At 38.5% G+C, this 24,776-nt stretch overlaps 1 protein-coding gene across 1 annotated transcript in view; it reads left to right on the forward strand.

Moving 5' to 3' along the window:
* Positions 1-24,776, forward strand: part of SLC2A13 (solute carrier family 2 member 13) — a 154,070-nt gene that overhangs the window by 93,799 nt on the left and 35,495 nt on the right. Inside the window, exons 5-6 of the mRNA XM_082059777.1 lie at positions 14,733-14,896; positions 19,683-19,803. Of these exons, the coding sequence (XP_081915903.1) occupies positions 14,733-14,896; positions 19,683-19,803 (285 nt within the window). The remainder of the gene's footprint in view (positions 1-14,732; positions 14,897-19,682; positions 19,804-24,776) is intronic.

Below are 24,776 nucleotides of genomic sequence, written 5' to 3' on the forward strand. Positions count from 1 at the left end.
AGAATATTTAAGTATGAAGAATAATTGGATAAAGTCAAATGGGATGAATAGGATACCATGCATTGATTTAGGAAAATCAAGCTGTAGACCAACCAAGTATTATTCTTTGAACAAGTAAGTGGCTTTGCTAGAACAATAAGTTGTTGAAAATGTCATTTATCTATTAAGTTTCAATTTCCTTTTTTCACATGAAAAATTTTTAGTTCAGCTTTGCTTCAAGAATAGCTGGGATTGCTCAAGGACCATAAGATGAGTAAAAGTCTAAGCAAAGATGATGTGACAGAAGGTTGTGAGAAAAGGAAAGACTAATTAATCTTGCCTTACTTAGTATTCTTGTTATAGACCTTGCTGCAAAAGGTTTCCTTTTGCTAATAGAATGAAACAAAATTAGAATTCATTGTCATTGGTAATAAAGATGGGCTCAAAATCAGAAGAGAATTTGTAACTGCTAGAGGAGGATAGTTTTGGAGCATAATTTAAGGTGGAGCCTAACTGATTTTACAGAGTATATTGTGGTTTCCTGCAATAGCACAGGATTGATTTAGGGATATCATCTTCATCCTTTCTTTTAGATTAATATCAAGAATGTTAGAAATTAGCTTCACATCTCTAAGATGTCTGATTGTGGAAACGACTGAGTAGCCTTATCTATTGAGTTAACTTGTAGTTAGGAGGAACATCTAGAGATCATTTGGTCCACTTTGCTGTTCCAAGCAGAGCTACCTTCAAAGTTAGACGGGGTTGCTCAGGGTTCTACGGAGCTGAGATTTTAAAATATCAAAGGATAGATTCAGGCAACCTGTTTTGGTGCTTAACCACTTTCAGGGCAAAGAACATTTTTTTCCTGATTTTCAGTTGGAATTTCACTTCTTCCAGCTTGTGACAATTGTGACTGAGACTGATCCCATTAGTAACCCCACTTAGGTTGTGGAAAATACCTGTGGTCTTTACAGACTACACAAACCCACCTCCCTCGGCCTCTGCTGACATGCTTTATTCCTTTCACCATGATCCTGTTCAGGACTCTGATCTGGTTTGGTGTGATCAGAAATCACATCTTTCATGTTTTAAAATTATGTTAGAGCTCAAAGAGGATAACTCCTTACAATAATATGCAGTAGGCTACCTGCTTTTTCAAGTTTTTGTTTTCAGCACTGTTAAATCTTGTTATTGCTGTGAATGTACACCCGATATGGTGGAGCAGAAGTAACATGGGAAATCCCAGGGCCCTGTCGTCATACTAAGGTATGTGTAATAAATCTTACAGCTCCATATTCTGCTTAACTCCCACAGAGGCCCCTTGTTCTGTAACTAGTTGAGAATTGTGTAACCCAAGGTATTACTGTCTGGTACATTAAATTGATTTCCAGTAAAATAGTGCATTGATTAACATAAAGTAGAATCTGGATTGAGGTTATGATTAGATTAATTTTTCATCAAATTGTGGAATTAATGCACAATTACATAAATGTAATTAGTCTTCCTCATATCTTTTCATTTCTTTAATTAAAAAGAACACCTTAGTTTTTCTTCGCACTGCTTTTGTGATTAGGTTTTGGCAAGTGCAGAGCTTAGTGTTGATGTTACTACTGTCCCCTTGTGAAGCGTTTTTCAAGTGCTCCTCACTTGAGCACTTCAGTTCTAAAGTTTTGTTGATGATTGTTGCATGTTATCTTCAGAACAGAACCAGTCCCTCCAGACATTCTTTGCAGAAGAGGCTTCTTGTATGAAGTGGAAGATGATCTTGACAGTTCTCTGCTACTGGAGTCTGAAAGGCAGTGAAAGACAATTTTTAGCTTCTTAACAATTTAAGAGGGAAATCCAGATTTTGTTTCCATTGCTTTGAAAAACAACTTCACTTTTCACCTCCTCCTTTTTGAGATTGCTGCTGTTCAGCACATTCCTGAGCTGTGATGCAGACCTCCATGGGTCAGACCTCCATGGGGTCCTTCTGGTGAGCATTAGCAGAACTGATCAACACCTACCTTGGTCTCCTTTCTCTCTTCCAGTTGTTTTCAAGGACTATCCACATACGAATCTTCCTGTGAGAAGTGTGGAAAAGATACTCAAAAAGCTTTTGCAGAGGAGGAACAAACACGAAGGAATGAGATGTCATCCCCAAGGGTTACAAAGTCATAGAACTGGGATTATAGTTTACATTTTTGATCTTGGGCTTGAGTTCACAGGATGAACTCTGAAGGACAGAGAACAGAAATTGTATGTAGTCAAGCTGTCCTAGCATGTAGAATAATTGGTCTGAATAGTATAAGCTGCCAGGGATTTAAAACTTGGGAGCTTCATTAGCTGAAACAAGGCAATGGTTAACATGAAAGTGATCTTTACCCGGAGGCGACACAGCAAAATGGACAGCTGATACGGGAAGTATTTGTTTGAAGCAGTTAAACACGAATACCATTCTGCATCTATCCTCTGCTAGGTGTTCACAAGTGATTGTTTCAGAGAGAAGTTAAAATGTTGTTTCTCAAGGTACTCTTAAAAATATCTAGCATGGAATCTTTTAATCTGCTTATTGACTTTGTGGTAGAAATTTTCATGCAATTCTATCTTAAACTTTTATGTATTTTCTAGCAGCTTCACTGAATTTTAAATTCAAAGTGTATGTAAATATTAGGCAGAACATACAGCAGTAAACCGTGCATGCGCACTTAATACTGAACTGTATGCTTTGTATAAACAGTAAGTTCTCTCCTATGTGGTTAAATCATATATAAGAACATTTTAAAATTTGTCTATATAAATTTAGAACAAATTGCCCTGTTGAATAGAAGTATACAGTGTATAAGGCACTCTAGAGATTATCAAACAAATCTGTTGCCCAGCATGTGGTTCATAGATTAAAAGGCTACTATTCTGCACTGTGGAGAATCTAACTATTATATTAGCCTTTAATTCTTAATTATATTAGTCTTCAAAGTGCTTTGTATAGCTCTAATAATTTTGATGTTGTGCTAATTGCTACATTTTGTATTGAAGAAAAGAGCAATATGTTTGTCCTTTTGAACAGGTAGCACATTCACAACACTCTGCTTCCATTGTGCAGACCATGCTGAAACATACATTCCCAAAATAGCCATTCAGTGCTTTTCTAAGTACAGATTTATTTTTCACGGTGCATTAGAAATGTAGTGGAGTCCTCTGCTAGAGGTCTGTTTCATAGCTGCTTTCACTTTCTCATTGGATCCAAAGAGCGATTATAATTCTGCTTAGCCTTTACAAATGGCAACTGGTGCAGAAGTCACAAACTTCACAGCAGTGGCAAAACATAGTTGGCACCTACATAACAATGAAGAAAGTACAAGCTAAAAGCTAAATCCATGAGCAATGAGTAAATTCAGTTTGCTGAGGTAAAATTCCCGAGGTCTTCACCTAGAACATGAGTGGACTGAGGTGTCTGTGAAGGGCTTTCACAAAGGTCGGGGACTTGACCGGAGGACCAGTGAGCCATGCTGTAGGAGGTGGCAACAGGAGAAATAGCTTCCTCTGGAGCAGGGCGATACTTGCCTCCTCTTGCATTTTTAGCCATTGATCTCCTAGAGCAAGGTGCCTAAGTGAGGGGAAGTCTTTCTCAAAAGAAGGCAGAAGAGTCGCCTTAAGGTGCAGCAGGGCTTGGTGATTTGGGCACCGAGCGCATCAGGTGAGGCACACTTGTTGAAAGGAGCTCAGCTTGTGCAAGTGATTCTCTAGATTTGGTACTAAAAGCTTGTTCTGGGTCTTTCCATCTGATGGTGTTACATTTTTGTATTAACATTTTTGGACTGGGTATTAGAATCCAGTTCTCACAGCTCTGCTGTGACTAGAGCGTCTCCACAAAGCATATTCAGGGCATGGAGTGAAACAACGTGGGTAGGAAGAGGTCTGACTTGAGAATCTCAGGTCAGAGCATCAGAATGTGAGACTGATGGTTTGTTTATTGTCAGAAAAGCAGAACTGCATACTTGGGATACTTGCAGATCACTTTCTAGTAAGTGAAAGGCAAAGAACTAATCTGTTCAGGCAATTTTTACTGTTGAAAGTGAAGAAGACATTTCGAAAGCAGCAGCTCGATGTTGCATTCAGGTGGATTAATCATTCCAGCATCAGAAATCAAACCCTTTGGTTTTCTGTTTGTCATTTATATGCTATGTTAAAATTACTTCTACAGTTTTAAACATCCTGAACATGAAAGGAAAAAAAATCTGTGTACATTGGTGATACGACTCTAAGGAATTTTTTCGGTCTGCCATAATTTTTTCCTTTCTCTGATGGAACAGATGGGGTGAAAGACAACAGAAAAGACTGTGTGTAATAGAAGCAGACACTGCCAAATTAATATTCACGTTGCACACAGTTAAGTTTGCTGTGCAATTAATTTTGTTTTCTAAGGAAGGAGAAAATACAAGTCTGTTGAGATCTAGTCTATGTGCAGTGTATGTCTGAAATGTATTGCAAGGGTAATTTTTGATTATATGAATATTAAAACCTGAGATTGGATTTAGAAATATCAATTAAATCACTACAAGTGAGTGGCATGAATTTGAAAGACACCAAACAGTTGCCATTTCTTGGTATTTGGTGCCAGAAACATCTAAAAATATAAATTTCTTAATGCAGATTTAGAGTGGTCAGTTGAGGTTGTCCACTTAGGATGTTTTTTGCGAAAACCAATGCTCCAAAAAAGGATCTCATCTGCCACCACGAATAATGAGCTCAGATGGTGTCACTCCAGAATTACTCTTTGGGTTTGTTTTTTTCAACAGTCCTGAAATGTCTGTTGACAATGTGGGTGCATCTGTGCATTTGAGCCTGGGGAAGACTTTTGTGCCAGTTATTTCCCAGAACTATTTTATTTCTTTTTCTTACATAGGACATATGCTTGAAATTGTTACTAGTGAGGGCATTGTGCCCGGTAGTGACTGCAGCTATGGCATACTCATACGCACATATGCATGTTGTTATTCCTCATTGCTCATCATGGGGTTTTCCCTGAGTGACTGTGGAATTGGTGCCAATAGATTTTTTTTTTTTTTTTTTAATATGGTGCCATAATAGACTTATTCAGAATGAGAAGAAAATGTGTATTTACTGCAAAGTTCTTAAAGTAGGCTTCCACCATTTATTCTAGCATCATTGGGGGACTATATCAGGTTCACCACAGCTGCTCTGGCTCTGTCAGCCTCACCTCACAGATGAGTTTTGACTTTCTCATTTCTGCTGTTCTTTGTCCAGCCTTATGTCCCCAGTAATAAATTCTGCTGTTGGTTATGTCTTTCTCTGTTTTCTATTCTTTTAATTGCTGGAATCCCTCGACAGTCAGTCGTCTCAGTAGCCTAACTTCTGGTTAAATTAGTTTTTTTCCCTGGTGCCTACTCTTGCCTTTCCAGAAGTGCAGCCCGCTATCTGGCTTGAAACTTCTTCTTCTAGGGGAACAGGGATGTTTTATTCAAGTATTTGAAACCTGATCCAAAGAAACCCAAAGCCTTTAAGACAGCAGAAGACTTTCTGTTGGTTCGAGGCTGTCTAGCGGCTCCATTCTTAAGAGCAGCGTTGTCTCTGGCCACTTGGCTTTGACAACAATGGCATGGGGACAAGTAGGAAGGAGCTGAAGGGCAGCTGCAGGCTTCCTGGGTTTTAAAATTGACAGTAGCATGTAGTTCAGCAAGCTAAGAAAGGAGGCTTGGCACAGCCTCCTTGGGTTCTATAAAATAGGCAAGACTCAGACATCTGTGTTAGGAGGTCAATCAGTATCTTAAAATAAAGAAACATATAGCTTGATAGCCGGAAGGCTTTCTTATGTCTCTGCTAAGTTGCTCTTGGTGGTCAGAAGATACTACAATGACCTATTCATTATTTTAGACCAATTTTGTGGATTCTTAGTAATAATTCATTGCAATTATTCTCACGGGTTGAGCTCTAAAAATGCTAAGCTATGCAAGATAAACATTATTAATGCAACATCTTCTAATTAAAATTGAAAAGGATAGAATATTAATAAGATTTCACATATGAATTAATATTTGTAGTGTTGCTGGAATATTAACTAGTTTTTATATGCCATAGTCAAATTATTTTGATAATTTGTGTGATATCAATATGGAAATAAAGTTCTGTATGTAAAAGACTGAGTATTTAGTAAGATAGTTACAGATTTGGGAGATTCACATAGATGTTGTTCCTGGTTTTGTGTGGATATTTAAAACTCTGTAAACTTTAAATTTGTAACAGTATGTTGTCTGTAAGCGAACTTGCTCATTTAAAAGAATAAAGTGTGGTTTCATGGAAGAAGTATTTTTCTTTGCTCACCTGTGCTTAGCTGCAGAGCTTTCATAACATACCCTTTACTTAAAAATACAAGAATTGGAGGAGTGAAGGAGGGGATTGTGGGGGGTTTTTTGGTTGCAAGGTGGAGGGGGTTGTTTGTTTTTTAAATCACGTTTTTTAAAGGTTGTTAAGTGAATAGCAGGAGTACAAGATGAAGCGTTTCTAAATGTGGAGATATCAGAAATAATTTACTCTGTGCAGAAAATGTTAGAGAGATCATTTGTGAGCCATTAATCCGAGCTAATCCCCCTGAACTAGCTGTGTTCCCCCAGGTAGTTGTGCAGGGCTCGCGTCCTTCTGCAAGAAGATACCTTGTGTGTATAGTCATGAATTTGTTGCTGAAGGGAGCAGTGGGGCTCATGCTCTCAGGATTGAGTCATGTATCTTTGCCATGGAAAGGGCTATTTTAAAATTGACATTTTCATCGAGCTCCCATTTGTATATGTTGAAATTATTATTCTAAATACATATGTATTTGTCTTATGTTTCTAATTAGGGAAACTGTAAACAAAGCTCAGGTACTCCAGTGGTAGGTGGCGGTGTGGTACCTTTCAGCAGTTTTTTCAGTGCTGTCTAATACCATGTGAAATGGTTTCCCTAGGGAGCTCCACCAACAGGGTTACTCAAAGATGTCCTAAAGCTCCACAGAGCATATGTGGGGAATCTGACCCTGGTGGGGGAATAGAAGAACTGTATTTTGAAGATGTACTATCTGAAAAGAGGCGCCGTGCAAACTGAACAACACCGCCTTGCTGTGCATGAAAAAAATCTGCTTCTTTTCTTAACTGAAAAATGCCTGAAAGATCAGATCCTGTAAGGAACACTGAAATTACTTTTTTTTTAACAGTTCATAGTGCATTTATTAACATATGATTTTCCTTCTGCCTGCCTGGAAGGGAAGCTTGGGACAACTAGCATGATTCTGTTCAGATACTAAACCATGGTTGGAAAGTTGGGGCTAAATTGTGATGTTATCTTTTTACTATTCAAAAGCAAAAATTAGAAGTAGTACATTTCTTCCCAAAAGCCAAATAAATATTTAGTAGAGAAGCTTACTCTTTCTTGAAAAAGCATCCATGAACATGGTTCGAAAGAAAGCTTGTTTCATTTTTTTTTCATTACCTTTCAAGATCCCGTAACTCCCAAGCTGCTAACTCCTGGCTCTTATAGTGAGACTGTCGTGTATGGAGTCCCTTTGTTTGCTGCTGGCCTTGGCTTAAACAAAGGGGCTGCTTGATTTTTATTTATTTATTTTTTAAATGCTACCTACATTTAGCAAGTCTGTTGATTTTAATGAGAGCTGATGTCATTTTTGGGGATCCCAGACAGCTTATGGCAGGCATCAGCGCTTTCCAGCATTAGAATACCCTGGAATATTAAACAATTTAAACTAAACTGAAGTTGTGAGAATAAATGAATAACGGAACAAGGTATATTTTGCAAAACACCTGGCAGATTTTCTTTCCCTGCTTTATAGTTATTAATTTGCAGAGAGCGCTTATCTGCAGTCAGACTCTGCCGTGTCGTCATTATGCTGCAGGTAGTTCTGGTGGGTAACTGTAAATGGTCATCTGTCACCCTCCTCTTCCCAAAAGCCTCACTGGTCTTCATTTACGAAATAGGGATGATAATGGTGATTTTCTTTCATAAATGTTCTGTTGAAGTGTTAGGCACTTGTTTTTGGTGTCTTCATTCGATATATAAGGCGAAAAAGTTGACATTACTTTGCTTTTTTTGCAGTGCTGAGCATATAGGTGTTACCGACTCCAGCCTCTTCTGTGCTGGAAGCTTCATCTCTGTTTTGGGACGAGGAGGAGGGTGGTCAAGACTTTGTTCCTTCCAGTGCTTTAATTTAATTACCAGCTCTGCCTGGTACTTTTCCATTTAACTCTGCAGTTAAATTTGACCTTCTTCTTCAATGGGTTTAACTACAGGGTTATGTCTTCAAATTTACAGGGCACTTTGTCTGTCAGAGACTTATGTAGGAGTTTGCTATTATTTTTCTGTCTGATTTTTTTTTTTTCTTTTAAATAATAGTTCTAACTCCTCCTTGTGTTTTACTGTTTTTCTATTATGAAGAAGAAAACAGTTTTTCTCCTGCATAGTTTCAGGTGAGACCTGTGAAAGACCCACATAAATGGGTGAAATGACTGAGTGTGAAAAGCACTCTGGCTGTGTGCAAAGATATATATGGTACCAAGTGCATAAGCAAAAGAAAAAAGGATTCTTTTTCTCCAGTGTCACAGCAGATACTGCAACAGTATTTTCAAATGACTGAATACCTGTGTGACAGTATCCATTAAATTAGGGAAGTCAATTCCTTTGTGTAGCTTGGTGATCTTAAACCTTTAAAGGTATTTTTAATCCCTGCTAAACACTGGTACACTTACTTTGCTTAATAGCTATAGAATTTAGTCTCTTTGGACACTAAGAAAAATTCCAGCATTTTCTTAACATAATTAAATGGTAATCCTTAAAACCTTTCAATGTTCCTTGCATGTGGATGACGTGTGGTCAATCAGAGAACATATTGGATGTAAAGAATTATCTGTCAAACAGTACTTAATACTTAGGGGTTTTATTATCAAAATATACTTATTGTAATAAATGACATTCACTGTCATTTCACTCTATGCTGAAAGCATTTACAACACAATACATTATTACTGCTAAATGGGGAATTGGAAGGTATAATTACAGCAGGGAAGCGTAGAATGGCGCTCCCCCGCATTGCCTCCCAGGCACTCTTTTTGAAAAATCCACTATAGACTTTGAGATGATCCAGCAACCTTTTCCTCAGAGAGCTCTTCAGGACTTCAAAAGTGGAAATATAGGAAAGAATATTTAACTGTTGGTCTTAAATTGGAGTCCCGTAAAGCAGCAGAGTCTTCTTCAGTAAGATTTCAGGATCTAGTCCTTAGATATTTTGCCTTATTAACCTGAAAATAAAGGTACATGCACCCAGTGGTTCTGTTTTGTAGCTGAAGCCCAGTTGCCTTTGGAACTGATGAGCTGAAAGGGTCTTACTGATGTCCAGTGGATAGATGATCAAAGACGTTTTGTTTGTACAGTGTCACACAAGCACGTCTCATCTGTGCCACAAGAGATGCCACTGACATTCACAAAGAGGAACATCTTATAATTAATTAAATTTATTGTTAAGTATCTTTTGGAAGACAACAGGAGGTATGACAGAATGTCTCCTGCTGCCCTGCTGAAGCAATTCATCAGATGAAGTAAAACAAGATGCATTGTGTTTAACAGAATGTTGTTAGCCACAAAGTTTCTTGTATGTGTATACAATTGCACATGGAGTAATATATATTTAAATATAAAATATTTTCTTGTGTAAGTATTGTTCACATTCTCTGTGATTTTTAAATGCATAAGGTGAAACCAGGTTTACTAATATTTTTGAAACACCGCTTTGGTGCGCAGAACATAGAGCTGAGAAGTTCAACCACATTATCCGACACTCCAATTCTATCATCAAATGCTGCGATATTGCTCTGCAGTTCTTGTTTCAGACAAGTCTAACCAAGGGATATTTTTACTTCGGTGTTCCTGTAGCACCTTGTCAGTGTGCCTGTTTCCCTTCCCCAGGCTTCGCATGGTGCTTAGCAGGGCCACAGCATCCCTCCTGTCAGAGAGCCTCTGCACCTGGAACATCTGCTGTGTTTGGCTCCTTACAGATATATCAACTTCTTCCTGTCTTGTTTTCATTTCCAGTACTTTGGCATCTAATTTCCCATATGCTGCTCTTGCTTTCTCCTGCTGTTTCTGTGAGTTCATCTACACAGATGAGTTGCCACAGTTTAACATCATGGTGAAGCCGTGGTAATTCTCCAGGCCCTTAGTGATCAAAGCGTCAACTTGAACTTTCCTGATTAAATCCCTGTCATAACATAGGTGCAAATGAGTGTGACAGGCAGATGCAAGTTTGCTCTGTCTGCAAGCCTGCTTTGCTCTAGAAGGTGTTCTCAAGTTTATATAGTCCATCTTTCAGTGAACTGCAGTTTCTCGATGTGCCTGACCTCTTTCCAGCAACAGTAATATCAGTGGGAGTTTCTTGGCTTGTGTTTCTTGTTTCTTCAGCATCTCTGATCTTCAGAAATGCCAAACACAGTAAGATAGTTGTGTTTAAGCTGCAAACAAAAGACTAAAGAGGAAGGTGTGTACATCTGCATGGTTAAAAACAGTCAATAGCAACGGTACTATTATACAAATCCATTTTCAGTTCTCAGTAAAACTGTATCATGTGCAAATTCACTTCAGGCCTTTGATTAGGTGGAATGATTCAGGACCTGTATGTAGGAGCGTGGGGTCTTTCCCCAACTCCTCCTGCAGTGAGTGGGACCTGGCAAGCCAATCCAGCACCGCCAAGCCTTGTGCTGCCGCAGAGCTTCTGTATTCCGCACCGTGCCAATGCCATTTGCTGGGCTGTTGCTGTTCAGGTTAGTAAGATGTAAAACCAACATTATTTTTTTATCACCCAAAGGTAAAATTTGAAGGCTGGCTTAACCCGTTCACTTCATTGTTGTTGTAATTTATATATTCAAAGCCTGTGTCAGAACAACAAGCTATTTTGGAGAATGTTATAATTGTATTTACAGGGATGTGGGATGGTTTGCAAAAGAAGGGAAACATGAAATGAATTAGAAGTCTTGTAAGTTGAATGGGACACTTTTGTTCAAATGGATGTGAAATTTGAATTAGCTTTAGGCCCTCAGATTTTTTTATAAGACAGTATCTGTCTAAATGGTCCAGCTTCCCGGTTGGGGTTGTCATAGTCTCATAGTAATGCAGCTGCCTGGCTTGGCAGGTGGCCCCATGGCCAGTCTGCAAGCATCCGTAACTGAAAACATGGACTTGCTGCTTCTCAGCTAAACCTTTCACCACTTCAAAAGTGATCTGAGGGACAAGATGCTAAATTCCATGTGTTTATAGTCTGTAGTATATTGCTGTTTTTAAAATACCTATGCTTCGTCTCACGCGTGGTTGCAGGAGTCACTCTGGTCAGGGCTATGGGCAGGAGGTTGTGGCTGCCACAGCTGGGGAACGCAGCGTGCCAGGCACAGCCTGGACACATCTCCTACACCTACCGTGCTGGAAATCACCAACCTTGATGGGAATAAGCTTTAGTAATTCCTGAAGAACCAGGGAAACAGGTCAAAGGTGCAAATGAAATGCGATTTTTTTGAATGTGGAGCACATTTTGTTATGAATGCTTTTGTCTTAGTCCAATAATTGTAACATAAAATAAACTGATAGAGCAGAAGGAGAGGATCTTTGTTCATGCACAGTTGCAGGAAAAAAAAAAAAAAGTAAATTTGTTGAAGTTGCCACCATTTTGGATTTTCTTCAATATTGAATCATTTACTTCTTGGCTGTTGTACTGCTTGCCATGCACTTAGCGCTATTTCAGTTGATTTGAGGAAAAAAGATAGAGGGTTTCATGATCCCTAGGGACTGATTTTCTTGGATTAAGTAGTTTGAGTAGTTGGACAGTGATTTCCAATGTATTGTGCTAGAAAATGTTAACAAACCCTTGCAAAGCAGTGCTAGAGTGCTCTGTTTTTGTTTTCTGAAAAGCAAAAATATAAACGTTTTCAAGATGTTGAAAAGTACCTCTGAGTTACTTACATGTATTCATTAATTTTACAAGAATTATGAATTCTGTCCGAAAAGGCTGACATCTTTACACGGAAACTGTGTTGGAGTAGGCTTGATATAACAGATGGGCTGGAGCAGCCCCTTCTGAAAGATGGGGGCGACCAAAGCCGTGATGGCAGCTTATTGACAGTCATTGTTTTTTAACTGAGAGCCACAAAGCTTGGCATGATGGGCTGCTGTCTGCTGCCGAATGAGCTAACCTGGGAACCCAGATGCAGCTGGAATTATCTGTAACACCTGCTTGAAGAGGGGAAATTCTCTTTTTCTTTAAATATTGAATGTTGTTGCTTTAAAAAAAATACTGACTCTTAAAGGAGAAGAGAAAGGAAAGTGTTTGGGGTGCCTCATTTCCTCCAATACTATGCATTTTCAGCATATAGTCAAATGATTAATCTGAGGATTCTCTAATGTGGAAATGCTTCTGGCTTTTTTTAAATGTACAGCGACTCTTGATAGAACTTCATGATTTTGACATCCTCAGAAATGATCAATATGAAAATATTTCTGTATATATCTGACTCAGTTACTTTGTGTGCCTTTGTAATTGTCTGTATTTACTTGATTTCTAAGATACAATACTTGCTTAAAAATTCCAAGGATACACGTGTTCTTTTTTCATTTTCTTTACATTTTAGAAAATAAGCTAGAGCTGCACAGCTTTGTCACTGAAATTGCATTCCCTGCAGGAGCTGCAATATTCACTGTGATTGTATAATATTGCAATTTGACCTTTTCCTGCCATATAGATTTTTTTCCGTGTCAGGAAGCAATTAAAGAGACCTGCCATTTGTTGTATTAATAGACAGTTAGGGCTGCACAGGTTGGTATTAAAAATGAGCGTACTAAAATAGAGAAACATAAGCAAATGGATTGAGTAGTTATCATAAACCATGCAAGTGTTCTTCTACCTTTTTGAAATTAGATTGCTATGCCATAGTAAACGTGAATGTCATTGCCTAGCACACAGGCTTTGGTAGCTTGGCATTTGGATTCACAGAATCTAAATTTCCCTGGTTTGTTTTCCGTATAAGTGAAATATGTTGTTTATTTATGGATAAACAGCAAGCTTCTAGTTGAGAATATATAGCCAATGAGTTGGAATAAACAACCAGAAGGAATGTTGGGTACAGAAGGTGCCTGTTTACATATATCAGGCAGTAGACATGTACGTGTTTTATGTGATTCTTTATTCTTTGCCTTTTTAACCATGTAGAATCAGTATGCTATACATTGCTGCTGACAAATGTCAATTTCTGCCTTGCCGGTAGAACTGAATTTTGAGAAGATTTAGATGTGTAGAGTTAAACCTGGCTTCCTGAAGCCTTGTCTGGTAGAAGTAAGTAGGGGTTTCATACTAAGTGTCAGCAGGCCAAGACTTGACATTTGCTGTTATCTTCTTACCCTTAAGAAGAAAAAGAAAGGTGTATTTGCGATTGGAGAGTGTCTGGGTGATTTTGGTGACTAGAACAGTGCAGTACGATGTAAGTTTTGACAGGAAGTTAGCAATTTAATTTAGAGAGCCTTAAGAAGTGTGGACACATTAACATTAGTGTTTTAATTCAGATGTTGTCTGTCCTTCATGAATCTTCGTCTCTCCAAGATTCGCACCCTTGCTGGGATCTCTTTGAGACAGCCGAGCCTGGACAAGGTGTTGCAGTTGGTACTGGGCAGTCAGGCCTCAGAGCCTGGCTCAGGCCCCAGGTGTGCGTAGATATGGGCTCCTCAGCACCAACAGTTGCACCCTGAGCTCCTCAGGGTCCTCAGCTTTGACATTTTTGATGGTTATTACTGCGTGAAAGCCTATAGGCTGCTAGATACTTGAGGGCTTGAATATTCAGTATTCCAGTCAGCACAAATTAGTAGAACAAGATGAAAATTGCTTCTACAGCATTAACAAAATTACTCATGTGTTTTCCTGAAGGTTTATTTAGCTTTCTCTGAGAACATAGACAGAATATCTGTCTTCATTTGATCTCTGTGAAAAATGGCAGAAGGCTGCTTTTTTTTTCCCTTTTCATTTTGCTGGATTGAGTTATTTATGAGTTACTGTTTGCGTGGAATGGTTTATTTGTTTTAGAGAGAAGTGGAAACTTCTGTCAAATGCTCCTGTTGGGTGTAGATTCACATTGCTGCAATGTGGTGCTAAGGCATTTCAAAGCAATCGTATTCTGGTTAAGATGAAAGTAATACAGCAGAGAAGGTTTTGGATGCTTCAGTGGCAGTGAAATAAAACTGCAAAACCTAAACCAGGAGGTTGCAAGTGTCACTTGCAATGTGTTGGATGCCATAGATTAATTCTGTATGACCTTTAGCAGGAGTGAAAATGTATTTGATTTTTGAGCTGTCTTTCCCTAGACAGTACACAGAGTGCTAAAATCCTGCATGTTTCGGCAGAAAGAAGATAGAACACAAAGGAACAGCTGGATTTGAAAGCTGGATTTATTTAAATTCAAAATGCAAACCCCATTTCTAGCAGAATATGATGGACCATTGAAAATGTAAACAGCCAAGGGAACAGCAATTCATCTCTTGATGTCTTCCAGTCCAAAGTTTAGTCAAGCACAAGTCATGCCTCGGTTATGCCGGATTTCCCAGGATAATCAAGTGTCAGTCTGTGGCTGCATTATGCAGGAGGCCACACTTGATATTCGTTATGATCTTTTTCAGTTTAAAACAGAAACACTAACATAAGCCAAATTGAAATGAGTGCTGTTTGTATTTGTTTCTCCCTCTGCTCGCAGGTACTACAGTGCTACCATTTTGCAGATGTCGGGGGTTGAAGACGACAGGCTGGCAATCTGGCTGGCTGCGCTGACAGCGTTTATAAACTTCATCTTTACTCTTGTGGGAGTCTGGCTCGTTGAAAGAATGGGTCGCCGGAAACTTACACTTGGTAGCTTAACAGGTGAGTGCTTAATTAGTGTATTGTGTATTCCTCATAATTACTAATAAAATGAAAATAGAGTTTCAAGTGATATTTTAAAGAGGACTACCATGATAAAATTAAGTGTTGACCTTATCTTCTCCCTGAAATCATATAGCGTTTCAAGACTAGTAGGATAGAACCACAGCTAAAGGCTAATTTAAAAACCAGAGGTTCAGCATGTTACGTTTTCAAGTGTGGTTTCTCCTTCAAGTTATGATTCACAATGTTTTCATTTAGCTTTTTAAGCTTTTTTTCTTCAGTATAAGGAATCAAGTGCTTGGAACTTCACAGCTGGTTAGTTTTTAAAGCTCATGTGTGTATACACAGTATGTAATTTCTGGATCGTTAATGTGAATTCAGAACATCTTATCAAGAACTGCTGGAGAAAGCGTAGTGCATAGCCATTGTGGCACTTTTTAAAAACTAATGCAGTTCTTTGCGTAGTTATCTCATATACAATGCAGTAAATACGTTCCCTACAGTAATGTGATCTTAATTAATCTACTGTATGAGATACTGAAAGACAGAATTCTGGATTTGTACATTTTTTTCCAAATATTCCAACACCACAACTCATCACGTAGCCATCTCTTGGATGAGGAAAAGGCAGAGCGAGCAGCCTTGCCTACGCCCAGCTGCCTCCTGCCATTTACCCAGTAAGTCCCCACTTGCTCCCGCGTTACATGCCCATTCTGGCTGAAGTGACCTGTGACCGATACCTGCCTCTGGCTGAACGTCTGAAAGGTTCAGGTGCTTCCGAGAACAGGGTTTGGAAGAGAGAAACAGTTCCCGCTCCTCTCTAAATAACATTCACAAGTGTTTAGCTGGGAAGGTTTAGTGTCTCCATGTTTTGTTCTGTTTTCACTGTCAGGGATCCAAACTTGTAGTTAATGCAGCACAGCAGAGCAGGGACCACCTGCCAAGTCACTGGCCATCTGCAGTTCCCAAGGGACGGGAGTTAATCTATGCTCACAGTATTTGAATGCATTTATATAGGCGGCACAGTGCTGCGTCTGGTTTGATACACAGTTACCCAAATCTGTTAATTAAAACATGCAGTTTGAGGCAATTTGGTATTCCAAGTTATAATAAAAATGTATTTAGTGTCTTACTGTTTAGATTTGGAGTCAAGAAACCTGAAGCATATTTCATGATCCAATGTCAGAAATATGGTAATGACAGAGGATATTCCAGGAGCACGTTCCTCATGTCTTAACAAAAGTCAACAAAAATCTCAAATTGCTACTTTTATCACAGTCTACCTCCAGATCAGTTAAAATACACCTTTGGTATAAGTTCTTTTATGTCTTCACCCTTTGTCTTTCAGAGAGGGACAACCTGGTTCTGTACTGTTCCCTGTGCTCAATACCTTATTTCCACTGTGGTACTGGTCAGTTTTCTTGTCTTTCCACAAAGTAGATCTCCCCTGGCACTGCACCCATACTTCTGGTTCTTGGGTGCTGCCTCTCCTTTATATTCTATTGGAATGGAGTATTTATACGTTTATATATTTGGCCTTGATACCTCATACATCTGTCCAGCCCCCCCGCAGAGTTATTGCTTATGTGGACCCAGCTATATAGGTGTCATTCCCGTGTGGATTTTTCATACAGTCACAGAACTAGAGAGCTTTTTGGCTCTGATTTACATGTTCAAAGGTCATACGTTTGAAACGTAGATATAAATGTCTCTTACAAAGCATATTAGTCATAGAATGGGGAAGAATATGGAAATAAGACAGATTTGTTTATGATGTTTGGACACAAAGTAATTGGTAGGAATATTCTTGGTCCTTCTGTGGTCGGTAGCCAGTCTGCAGCATCACTTGATCGATGCTGCATTGCTTGCTGTGTCCTTTATCACACAGTCCCTCCTTAAGGAAAATACAAATACTGACAGTAATGCAATAATATGTTATCTCTCTTTACTATTTAGAATTATTTTAGGCAATGTTTGGCACTTTGATTTAGGTAGCGGTGGATGTGATGTGTTTTCCTTACCAAGAAGCCTGTTTGATAAAATGAAAATTGCTAAATCTGCTGATGCATTTGTTTCCCATTATGAGTTTTCGTATGGGATAAACTTATATTTTAGTGCTCTACTTTGGTTTGCATTTCTAAGGACATTGACTTTCACGCAGAGTTATCCCTGGCTGCTTCTTTGGTCTTCAGAGAAGCCAGGTGTGCCCCAGCCTCCCGTTACATAAAATGAAGACAAAACTACTGCTTCTTGCTGCAAGGGTGTGGGGATATATTTTGGTAAAGTTTAATTGATTTGATGTTTGTTAGATGAAAACCTACAAGAATAGAGAGATAGTAATATTAATATTTTGATTAAAAGCCAACGTACTGTAGTTTACTTTTGTAATCTCATACAGCTTTTCCTGCTTTCTGATAATATTTGGGAAAGAGCTATTTTACTCTTAATATAATGTATCTTTATCATTTTCAAAATAATATGTTAACAACTTCTGAAAAATGCAACCTTTCAGATAGATTCAAAGGCGTTAGGGAAACTAATCACACTTTCTTAATTCTCTTTACTATGGTTACTGATTAATTTTAGTTTCCCATTCATTTTATATCTGGGCAACATTTCTTTATCTTTCTTTTGATCTTTTTCTTTGGTTAATTTCTTGCTTCAAAACTGTTAATTTGGAAACATGCAGCAATTTTGACAAGAGCCTTACTCATTTTATTTGTGTTTTCCTTTTTCCCTTTCAGAAAATGTCAGTTTGAAAGCAGGTGGTGGTTGGGCATTGGACAATCTCTAACTGTTTGTGTAACAGAGAGAATCTAAACTATCTTCAGGATACTTCTTTTTTTTTTTTTTCTTTTTCTTTTCAGAGGCAAACTTCCCAAAGAATAAATATATAATAAACTTGATTTGCCCAATTTACATGATCAGTACTTTTCCAAAGAAATAAGACATTTGCAGAGGTACTGGAAGTGAGTGGGTAGTGTATTTGGTTAACTTAAAAGACAGACAAAGCATATTTAGAATGAATATAAATAAGATTATAGACCCTGTCTAAAGATATTTGCTGTCTGGTTTATGGCATTTTGAAAGTACAGTAAATCTAGTGCAATATCCAGCCAGCCCAGAAAACTGGGATTATTAGTGTACCTACCAGCCACAGCCAAGTGTGGCATAAACTTAAATCACATTTTATGGTGGGTAGGTGCTTTCTCCACATATAGTTTATGATTGAGTTTAAGGTCTGAGCTGACTCAGTTCAGGTGGTCCAGTCGTCTCCAGTTTGTGCATATTCATGCCCTTTAGCCATGGCTGCTGCACAGCCACATTCATGAATCATTTTATTACACTGATCTTGGTCCTTAAGTTATTATTTATATCTCAGAAAAAGTTTTTCACGTACTTAGTGGGTTTGCCTCTTGGAAAACTCCTTCTCTTCTCTGTAAAAACACGGTTAAACCCATGCCCGAAACTGCCAAAACATCCCGTCTGCCCACCAAAAATAAAAGAAGCCCAAAATAAAAACCGGATCATGTGTAATTTCTTAAAGATGACCAGAGTGACACAGGAAGGTTTTCAATGTAGTGGCTTTTCTAAAGGTTTGCACAGAGGCATTTCTGAGAAAATTGCTTAGGAGCTTCCATCGCAGAGAGCAAAGAGATGATGAGGAGCACTTGAGCTGAATTAAGAATTGCCCTCAACTTCATTTGCCCTCAGCCGCTAAGCTGTATCATTGCACCCCTGCAAACGTGTGCTGCCGACTCCCTGGGAGGTGCTTCAGTGCTTTGTGAGACTGTTTTTGGTAGTACATCATTAATAACTAGCTCACAAATGAAGTTATCACTAGTTTTATGGTTTTAGTACTGGTAGTCTGTAGATCAGGCTATACATGTTCTATGCAGCCTCTCAAACATGCCACGTAAATAGTGAGTATACAAAGAGGTATACAGGGTATTTTATGCAACACAGAGTTAGATGCCTTGTCGAATAGCACGATGTAAATGTTTTATAAGTCTGAATTTGGGACAGTTAGGGTAGTATCCTGTTGTGAAGTATATAAATTTTCATAAAAACGATGCAGCATATTGTGTGTGTGTGACAAAGGAGGTAGGAGAACTATGGGCTATGTTCTAGTAATGGCCTGTTGTACAAAGTATGAACGTTTTTGCCATCTTCCTCCTTATCGCTTTGCCCAGCTTGTGCACAAGGAATTTATTGGGCAAATAGATAGAAGGGGACGTTTTCCTAGCAGGTGGTATATGTGCTCTTTGGAACAAATCAAAAATTGCAGTTGCGCTTTTTGGTGGTGTTTTTATGAGAAGTCAAATTTATCTCATTTCACAAAGAGAAGCGGAGTCAGTGAAAAAGCTGATGCTATTTTCTGTTTCTCAGGAAAGCCTGCAAGTCTGGGTGTGGGAGGGGGAAGAAGTGTCGTGCTTTCAAAGTCACTATTAAAATTTACCTTTACAGCGTTATTTTCAACATAAAAAAAAATGTCTGTTCATTCATCCAGTCTTCAATTCCACATATTAAAAAAAAAAAAAGTCTAAACCTATTAATTTAATATCTGAACATTAAACCCAATGCACTTGACTTTAACATCTAACCTGATTCAAGATGTGGATGTAGCAAAGGGTGTTTTTCTTAGGTTCTCATCACAACTCCTTAGACAATGCTGTGTACACAGTAATGGGGTGCCTTGTTTTCCAAAGCATAGTTCATTTCAATAGAGAATTATTTCATGTACTCTGGAGAAAAATGTCACATTGTTCTTTATCTGTGTTTTTAGGTACTGCTGTAGCACTCGTTATCCTAGCTTCGGGATTTTTGCTATCAGCTCAGGTCTCGCCAAGAATCACACTTAATCCACCAGATCCTTCACATCAAAACTCTACCTGCACAAAGTACAGGTGAGATTTCAATTGTTCATCCAATCTTCTTGAAGATTATTTTGAATTGAGTTTTACAACCTAGTGTAAGTAATAGGCAGTTTTTCACTAAGTCTAGTACAAGGCTACACTAGATACCTCAAGTTAAAATCCTAACTTCCCTCAACAGAGAAAATTAGATGATTTTCTTCAAAGTTCTGAATAATCCTCTGAAATTTTTTGGACTAAATAAGATGGTTAAACAGCAAACTCCCCAGTTGAGATCTCCTCTGTATCACACCTGCTGCAATTTATAGTGGACACAAAGTTAGGAGTATTTTAAAAGTGGTTTGTAAATATACTTGCTGTTATTTGTCTGCTTGTAGACTTGTCATGTATAAGAGCTGTAAAATCTTCAAGAAGATGTGCTCCTTGCCCTCCTTGCCTTTTGTCTTCCTGCATGGAAAAAAGAAAAATAAAACGAACAACCCTTCGGGTAATTACAGATCAAGTAACAATTAAAACAAATGTGATTTTGGTTTTTTTAACCTTTTTCTCTATAGTGGGCAGAAGATGCACTTTCACATGCAATAGTTTCAGATAACGTTACTTCTTAACAAAGAATGTGTAAATTTTTGTATTTTGATGTTTTTATTCATGTGTGAGTGCTCTTATGTTCATTTAGCTGGCAGAGCAGAAAATTGCCTATTTAAATGGCTGAAGAAATTCTTTCTTATATTCGAAATCTGGTTTACATGTATTTGCAATAGAGATAAGTATGAAGAGATGAGAGGTATGCTTCTAGTTTCCTAGCAGTATTGGCTAGAAATATGGTTTATGGCTTTTCATATGCCAGAATAATGTCTTAGGTGAAAGATTCTGGGGATCTGAAGCTTTATAGGTACCCAGGAAGGGGACAGAGCATCTTCAGAAAAGTGTAAATAGAGGCTAATAACTGCGACATTAGATACTACCAGATGTGAGGATCCCTACATGCAAAACCTGTATTTTTACTTCTTTTCTACTACAGAATGAACTATGCTTTGCGAGTTTTGAGATGTGCCTATACAGCTTTTTCAAATGGCAAGTAATCCGGTTAAAAGATGCAAAGAGGGGAAGAGCTGTCAAACGCTCTGCTTACAGAGTAAGATAACTTTAATAGCAGGATGTCAGAAGGATTTGCCTAGGACTTAACTATTTGGAAAAGATGTCTGGAGAGCACAGATGCACCGTTTGCAGAACTCATTATTTGTTATCTGATAAAGCTAGGTGATTGCATAACCTGAAACATTGTAAAGTCTGTGTAGAAGAACTATGGTTAGTCCACCTTAAGAAGTAATGAAAAATTATTCAACGCAGTTTTCATTTTCCAGTTAACCACAGCTAGTCGGGAAGGAAATATAGACTTGATGTGGCTTGCTTGGTGTGCACTTTTGGGAAAAAGCATGAAAAATGAAAGCAGCTACTTCTAGTAAAAGCATGTTTTATCATGAATTATTGGAATATTTTAATCTGTCATAATTTCCGTTTCGAGCCTGAAGCGAGCAAATGCAGATATGATAAAAATTCAGAGAGTCTAGAAAAGACCAATAAAATAATTGAATTATTTTCATTTGGGAATATTTTGAAATAGGAGGATCTCTCTTATTCTGCAGATAAAAGTGAACATGTAGAGGGGTATGTGAAATAATGAGCAACACAGGGGAAAGCTTTAGTTGCTTCTGGTTTAGTCTGATAGTATACCTTGGTAAAGAGACACAAAAGCCAAGAGAGTTGAAACTAATAAATGGATGCAGTTGCCCACATCACAGACTTAGGCTACAGCACCCATTATTTGGAATGTTTTTTAAAAATAGGCATTTATATGGTTAATAATGACTTTCACACCTGTGTATCTAAAACTATATTTGGGATATCAATTTTCATGCCTCAAAACATCACCAAACCCTGATCTTGCTCGAATCAGACGAAGAATATTCCATCAGCATCATGAATATTAGTGTCCATTTTGGGAGGTGATATCATCCACTGACTCAGTACCAGGAAGCTTCAAAATTCCAGGTGTCTTCAGCCAAGGGAGCAAGAAGTACAAGAAATGTTCTTTGTTTTCAGCATGGATCAAGGGAAGAAAACCATTTTAAAGATTTTACTTCCAGTGATGTCTCCAGAGGAGCTTAATTTCAGCATGCCTTTCTGCCAAGCTCTTGTGCGTAGGAAATATACATTAATTTATTCCTTTATCTAAATTATTTCTGGAGGGGGTAACATACAGGCATACATTATATTCAACTTGGAAATGTGGCTGTTCGAGACACAGCTGTGCTCTGTGCACATGGTAAATAAACTGAATGAAATTTAAAGAAGTTATTTTATCGTGAGAAAGTACACGGTATCTTCACCATTCCACTCGGGTTAGAAGAACTGCAGCTTAACAAGCACGGTCCTGGAAAGAAGAGGAGGTGGGGGGCTGCAAACCAAAGGAAAGCTAAAGGCTGGGTTGTGTTTTGTGGGGATCACCTCTCTCCTTTTGGGCCCTGAAGTTATCCCCAGGGCAGTTATAGAGTTGAGTCAAAGAGATTCTCAAACCTGAGGATTTGGAAGTAAAAGTCTATTCTGCATAATGCCAGTTTTGGATATTTTCTACACTGCTCTAAGTCTAATAGCATTAAAGGAGCCATACAGATCACCACCACATCGGGTGGCAAATGTTACTGTAGGAATAGTTACAAGTAAGTTACCCAATCAAAGTAAAATGAAGCAACTTAGTGGCAGTGGTCTCTTGCTGTTTAATCCATGTATTAGCTTGCTTCATTATAACTGCTGGTATCTCATGTTGCTTAGCATTGTATCTTGCAAGCCTTGAAGAGGTCTCAGAAATTTTGGAAAAGCAAAAAGACAGCAGGACTTCAGATGATCAACATGTAATGCCATCTCCCTGTTGCCACCGTAACCCCTTTAAAATATGTGTGCCTACACAAATGCAGCTCATAGTCTCCTTCATTGAATGGTGATACACTTAGCTGGAGTCTAAACCTGTTTGCAGCTTGGCCATCTCAGAGTATGAGAGTGTTTCCTAAATATAACTTTAATTTTCTCCACCAAAACGTATTTACAAGTTATAAAATCATTGGTAAAACATATTTTTCTGACAAAAGTTTCACTGATCCTGTGCGGAGTGAAAATGCGTTTTATCTTTGCAAATCTGTTGTGCTAGAGTAAGTGTAGGTGTCCATTATGGAAGCCTTAGAGCTACTACAAACAGTCTGTTTGTTTGTTGTTCCCTCAGATCCATATTCCTCTGCACAGATTAATTCCTGCTGCTAGAATAACAATGAAGACAGAACAAACTAGCAGATAAAGAACACAGTCACAGTCCTGATTAAAAAAAGCACCTTGAATACTACTTTCTGAAAGAGCGATGTTGTGCAAAGAGAGGTACAGGTTACCTGTACGTGCTTGCAAACCAGTAAGATAGGCTGCAAATATAAAATAAAATATTTTCATTTGGCGTAGAGGTATATAATATCGTAGTTGATCAACAGCCAAAAATCATCTGTAAATCAGTGAAAAAAAATGAATGCGATCCTCATTCACAAGGACATCATGGAAGTAATGCAAACCCAGTAGAACACTGAAATTCTCTTTGCCTTCTCACAGGTAGAAGTGGGTGGGTATCTCACTGAGGAAGGGTAAGGTGAGTGCTCATCTGTGTGCTATCCTTAAATCAAACTCCATTTTCACACTCAATCTGTGTAAGATTGTACTGATGTTTGCAGTGTGACCACTTCTCTTCTTTGAATTGTTATAATCTCTTCAGTAGCTGTGATCTGTTACTTATCAAGGCCACGGAGAAGCTCAGAGGTAAATTTAAGAGCAGCATAATTCCAAAGTTTATAACCTTAAAAATAAAAATATATGCTAGCCATTCCTATTAATATTTTGACTATTCAAAACTCTATAAACATGTTCCTGTTCTTAATGGGGATTTGCCTGGTTCTGAATGGAGTTCAAGGTTAGGGCATATGCACTGTCATAGAGTCGTAAAGTCATCATGGAATCATAGAATGTCCTGAGTTGGAAGGGGCCCACAAGGATCATCGAGTCCACCTCCTGTCCCTGCATATGACAACCCCGCAGTTCACACCATGTGTCTGAGGGTGTTGTCCAGTCTCTTCTTGAACACTGTCAGGCCTGGGGCTGTGACACCTCCCTGGGGAGCCTGTTCCAGTGCTCCAGCACCCTCTGGGGGAAGAACCTTTTCCTAATGTCCAACCTAAACCTCCCCTGGCACATCTTCCTGCAGTTCTCTCAGGTCTTAAGTAGGTACCCTACTGCCTTTTCCCAATCATTAAAGCATCAAAGGTGTCACCATCCCACCCTGCCTTTCTCTGGGACATTCACCCATTTCTGGAAAACAACCTTTCTCCTGTTGCCTTGTATTCTTGGCCATTTTGTCTCCTTTTATGCATGTCTCTGTCTCTCTTACGGCACTTCTTGAGACATGGTCAGCTGTAGAAGACAGAATGTGAACTTGTTCTACTTAAGCAATATTTTTTCACATCAGCTACTATATGAAAATGGTAACTTCTATGTTAAGCTTAGGTTAACCCTGAAGCTCATGTACTAGGGAAATACTTGTGCACAAGAACTTTTTCAAGGTTCTTCCCAAATCAATTGTCCTCAGAGTTTGATTAAAATAATACAGGCTGTGCCAGCTGTGCTGAGCACACAAGGACTCTGTTGTTCATCTTTGAATTAGTCACCCTCACGTGGTTAATGTTCCTAAGCTCATTGTACAAATACACACCACTGAGATGAAGGCACCAATATTTAGTACTCTTACATAGAAATTTTACAAGATAGCTAATAGACAGAAATATAAATTTTCTTCATTAGTTTAGCAAAGTATATAATTGGGATCAGTCCTGAAAAATTCAGCTAACCTAGTAACTGAAGCTGGTTTTATTGTATTTAATAGCTTTAGGATGCATATAGGAAGTATATTAGCTATTGTA

This window comes from Streptopelia decaocto (assembly GCF_964273445.1).
Source record: "Streptopelia decaocto genome assembly, chromosome: 1".
Classification (NCBI taxonomy): domain Eukaryota; kingdom Metazoa; phylum Chordata; class Aves; order Columbiformes; family Columbidae; genus Streptopelia; species Streptopelia decaocto.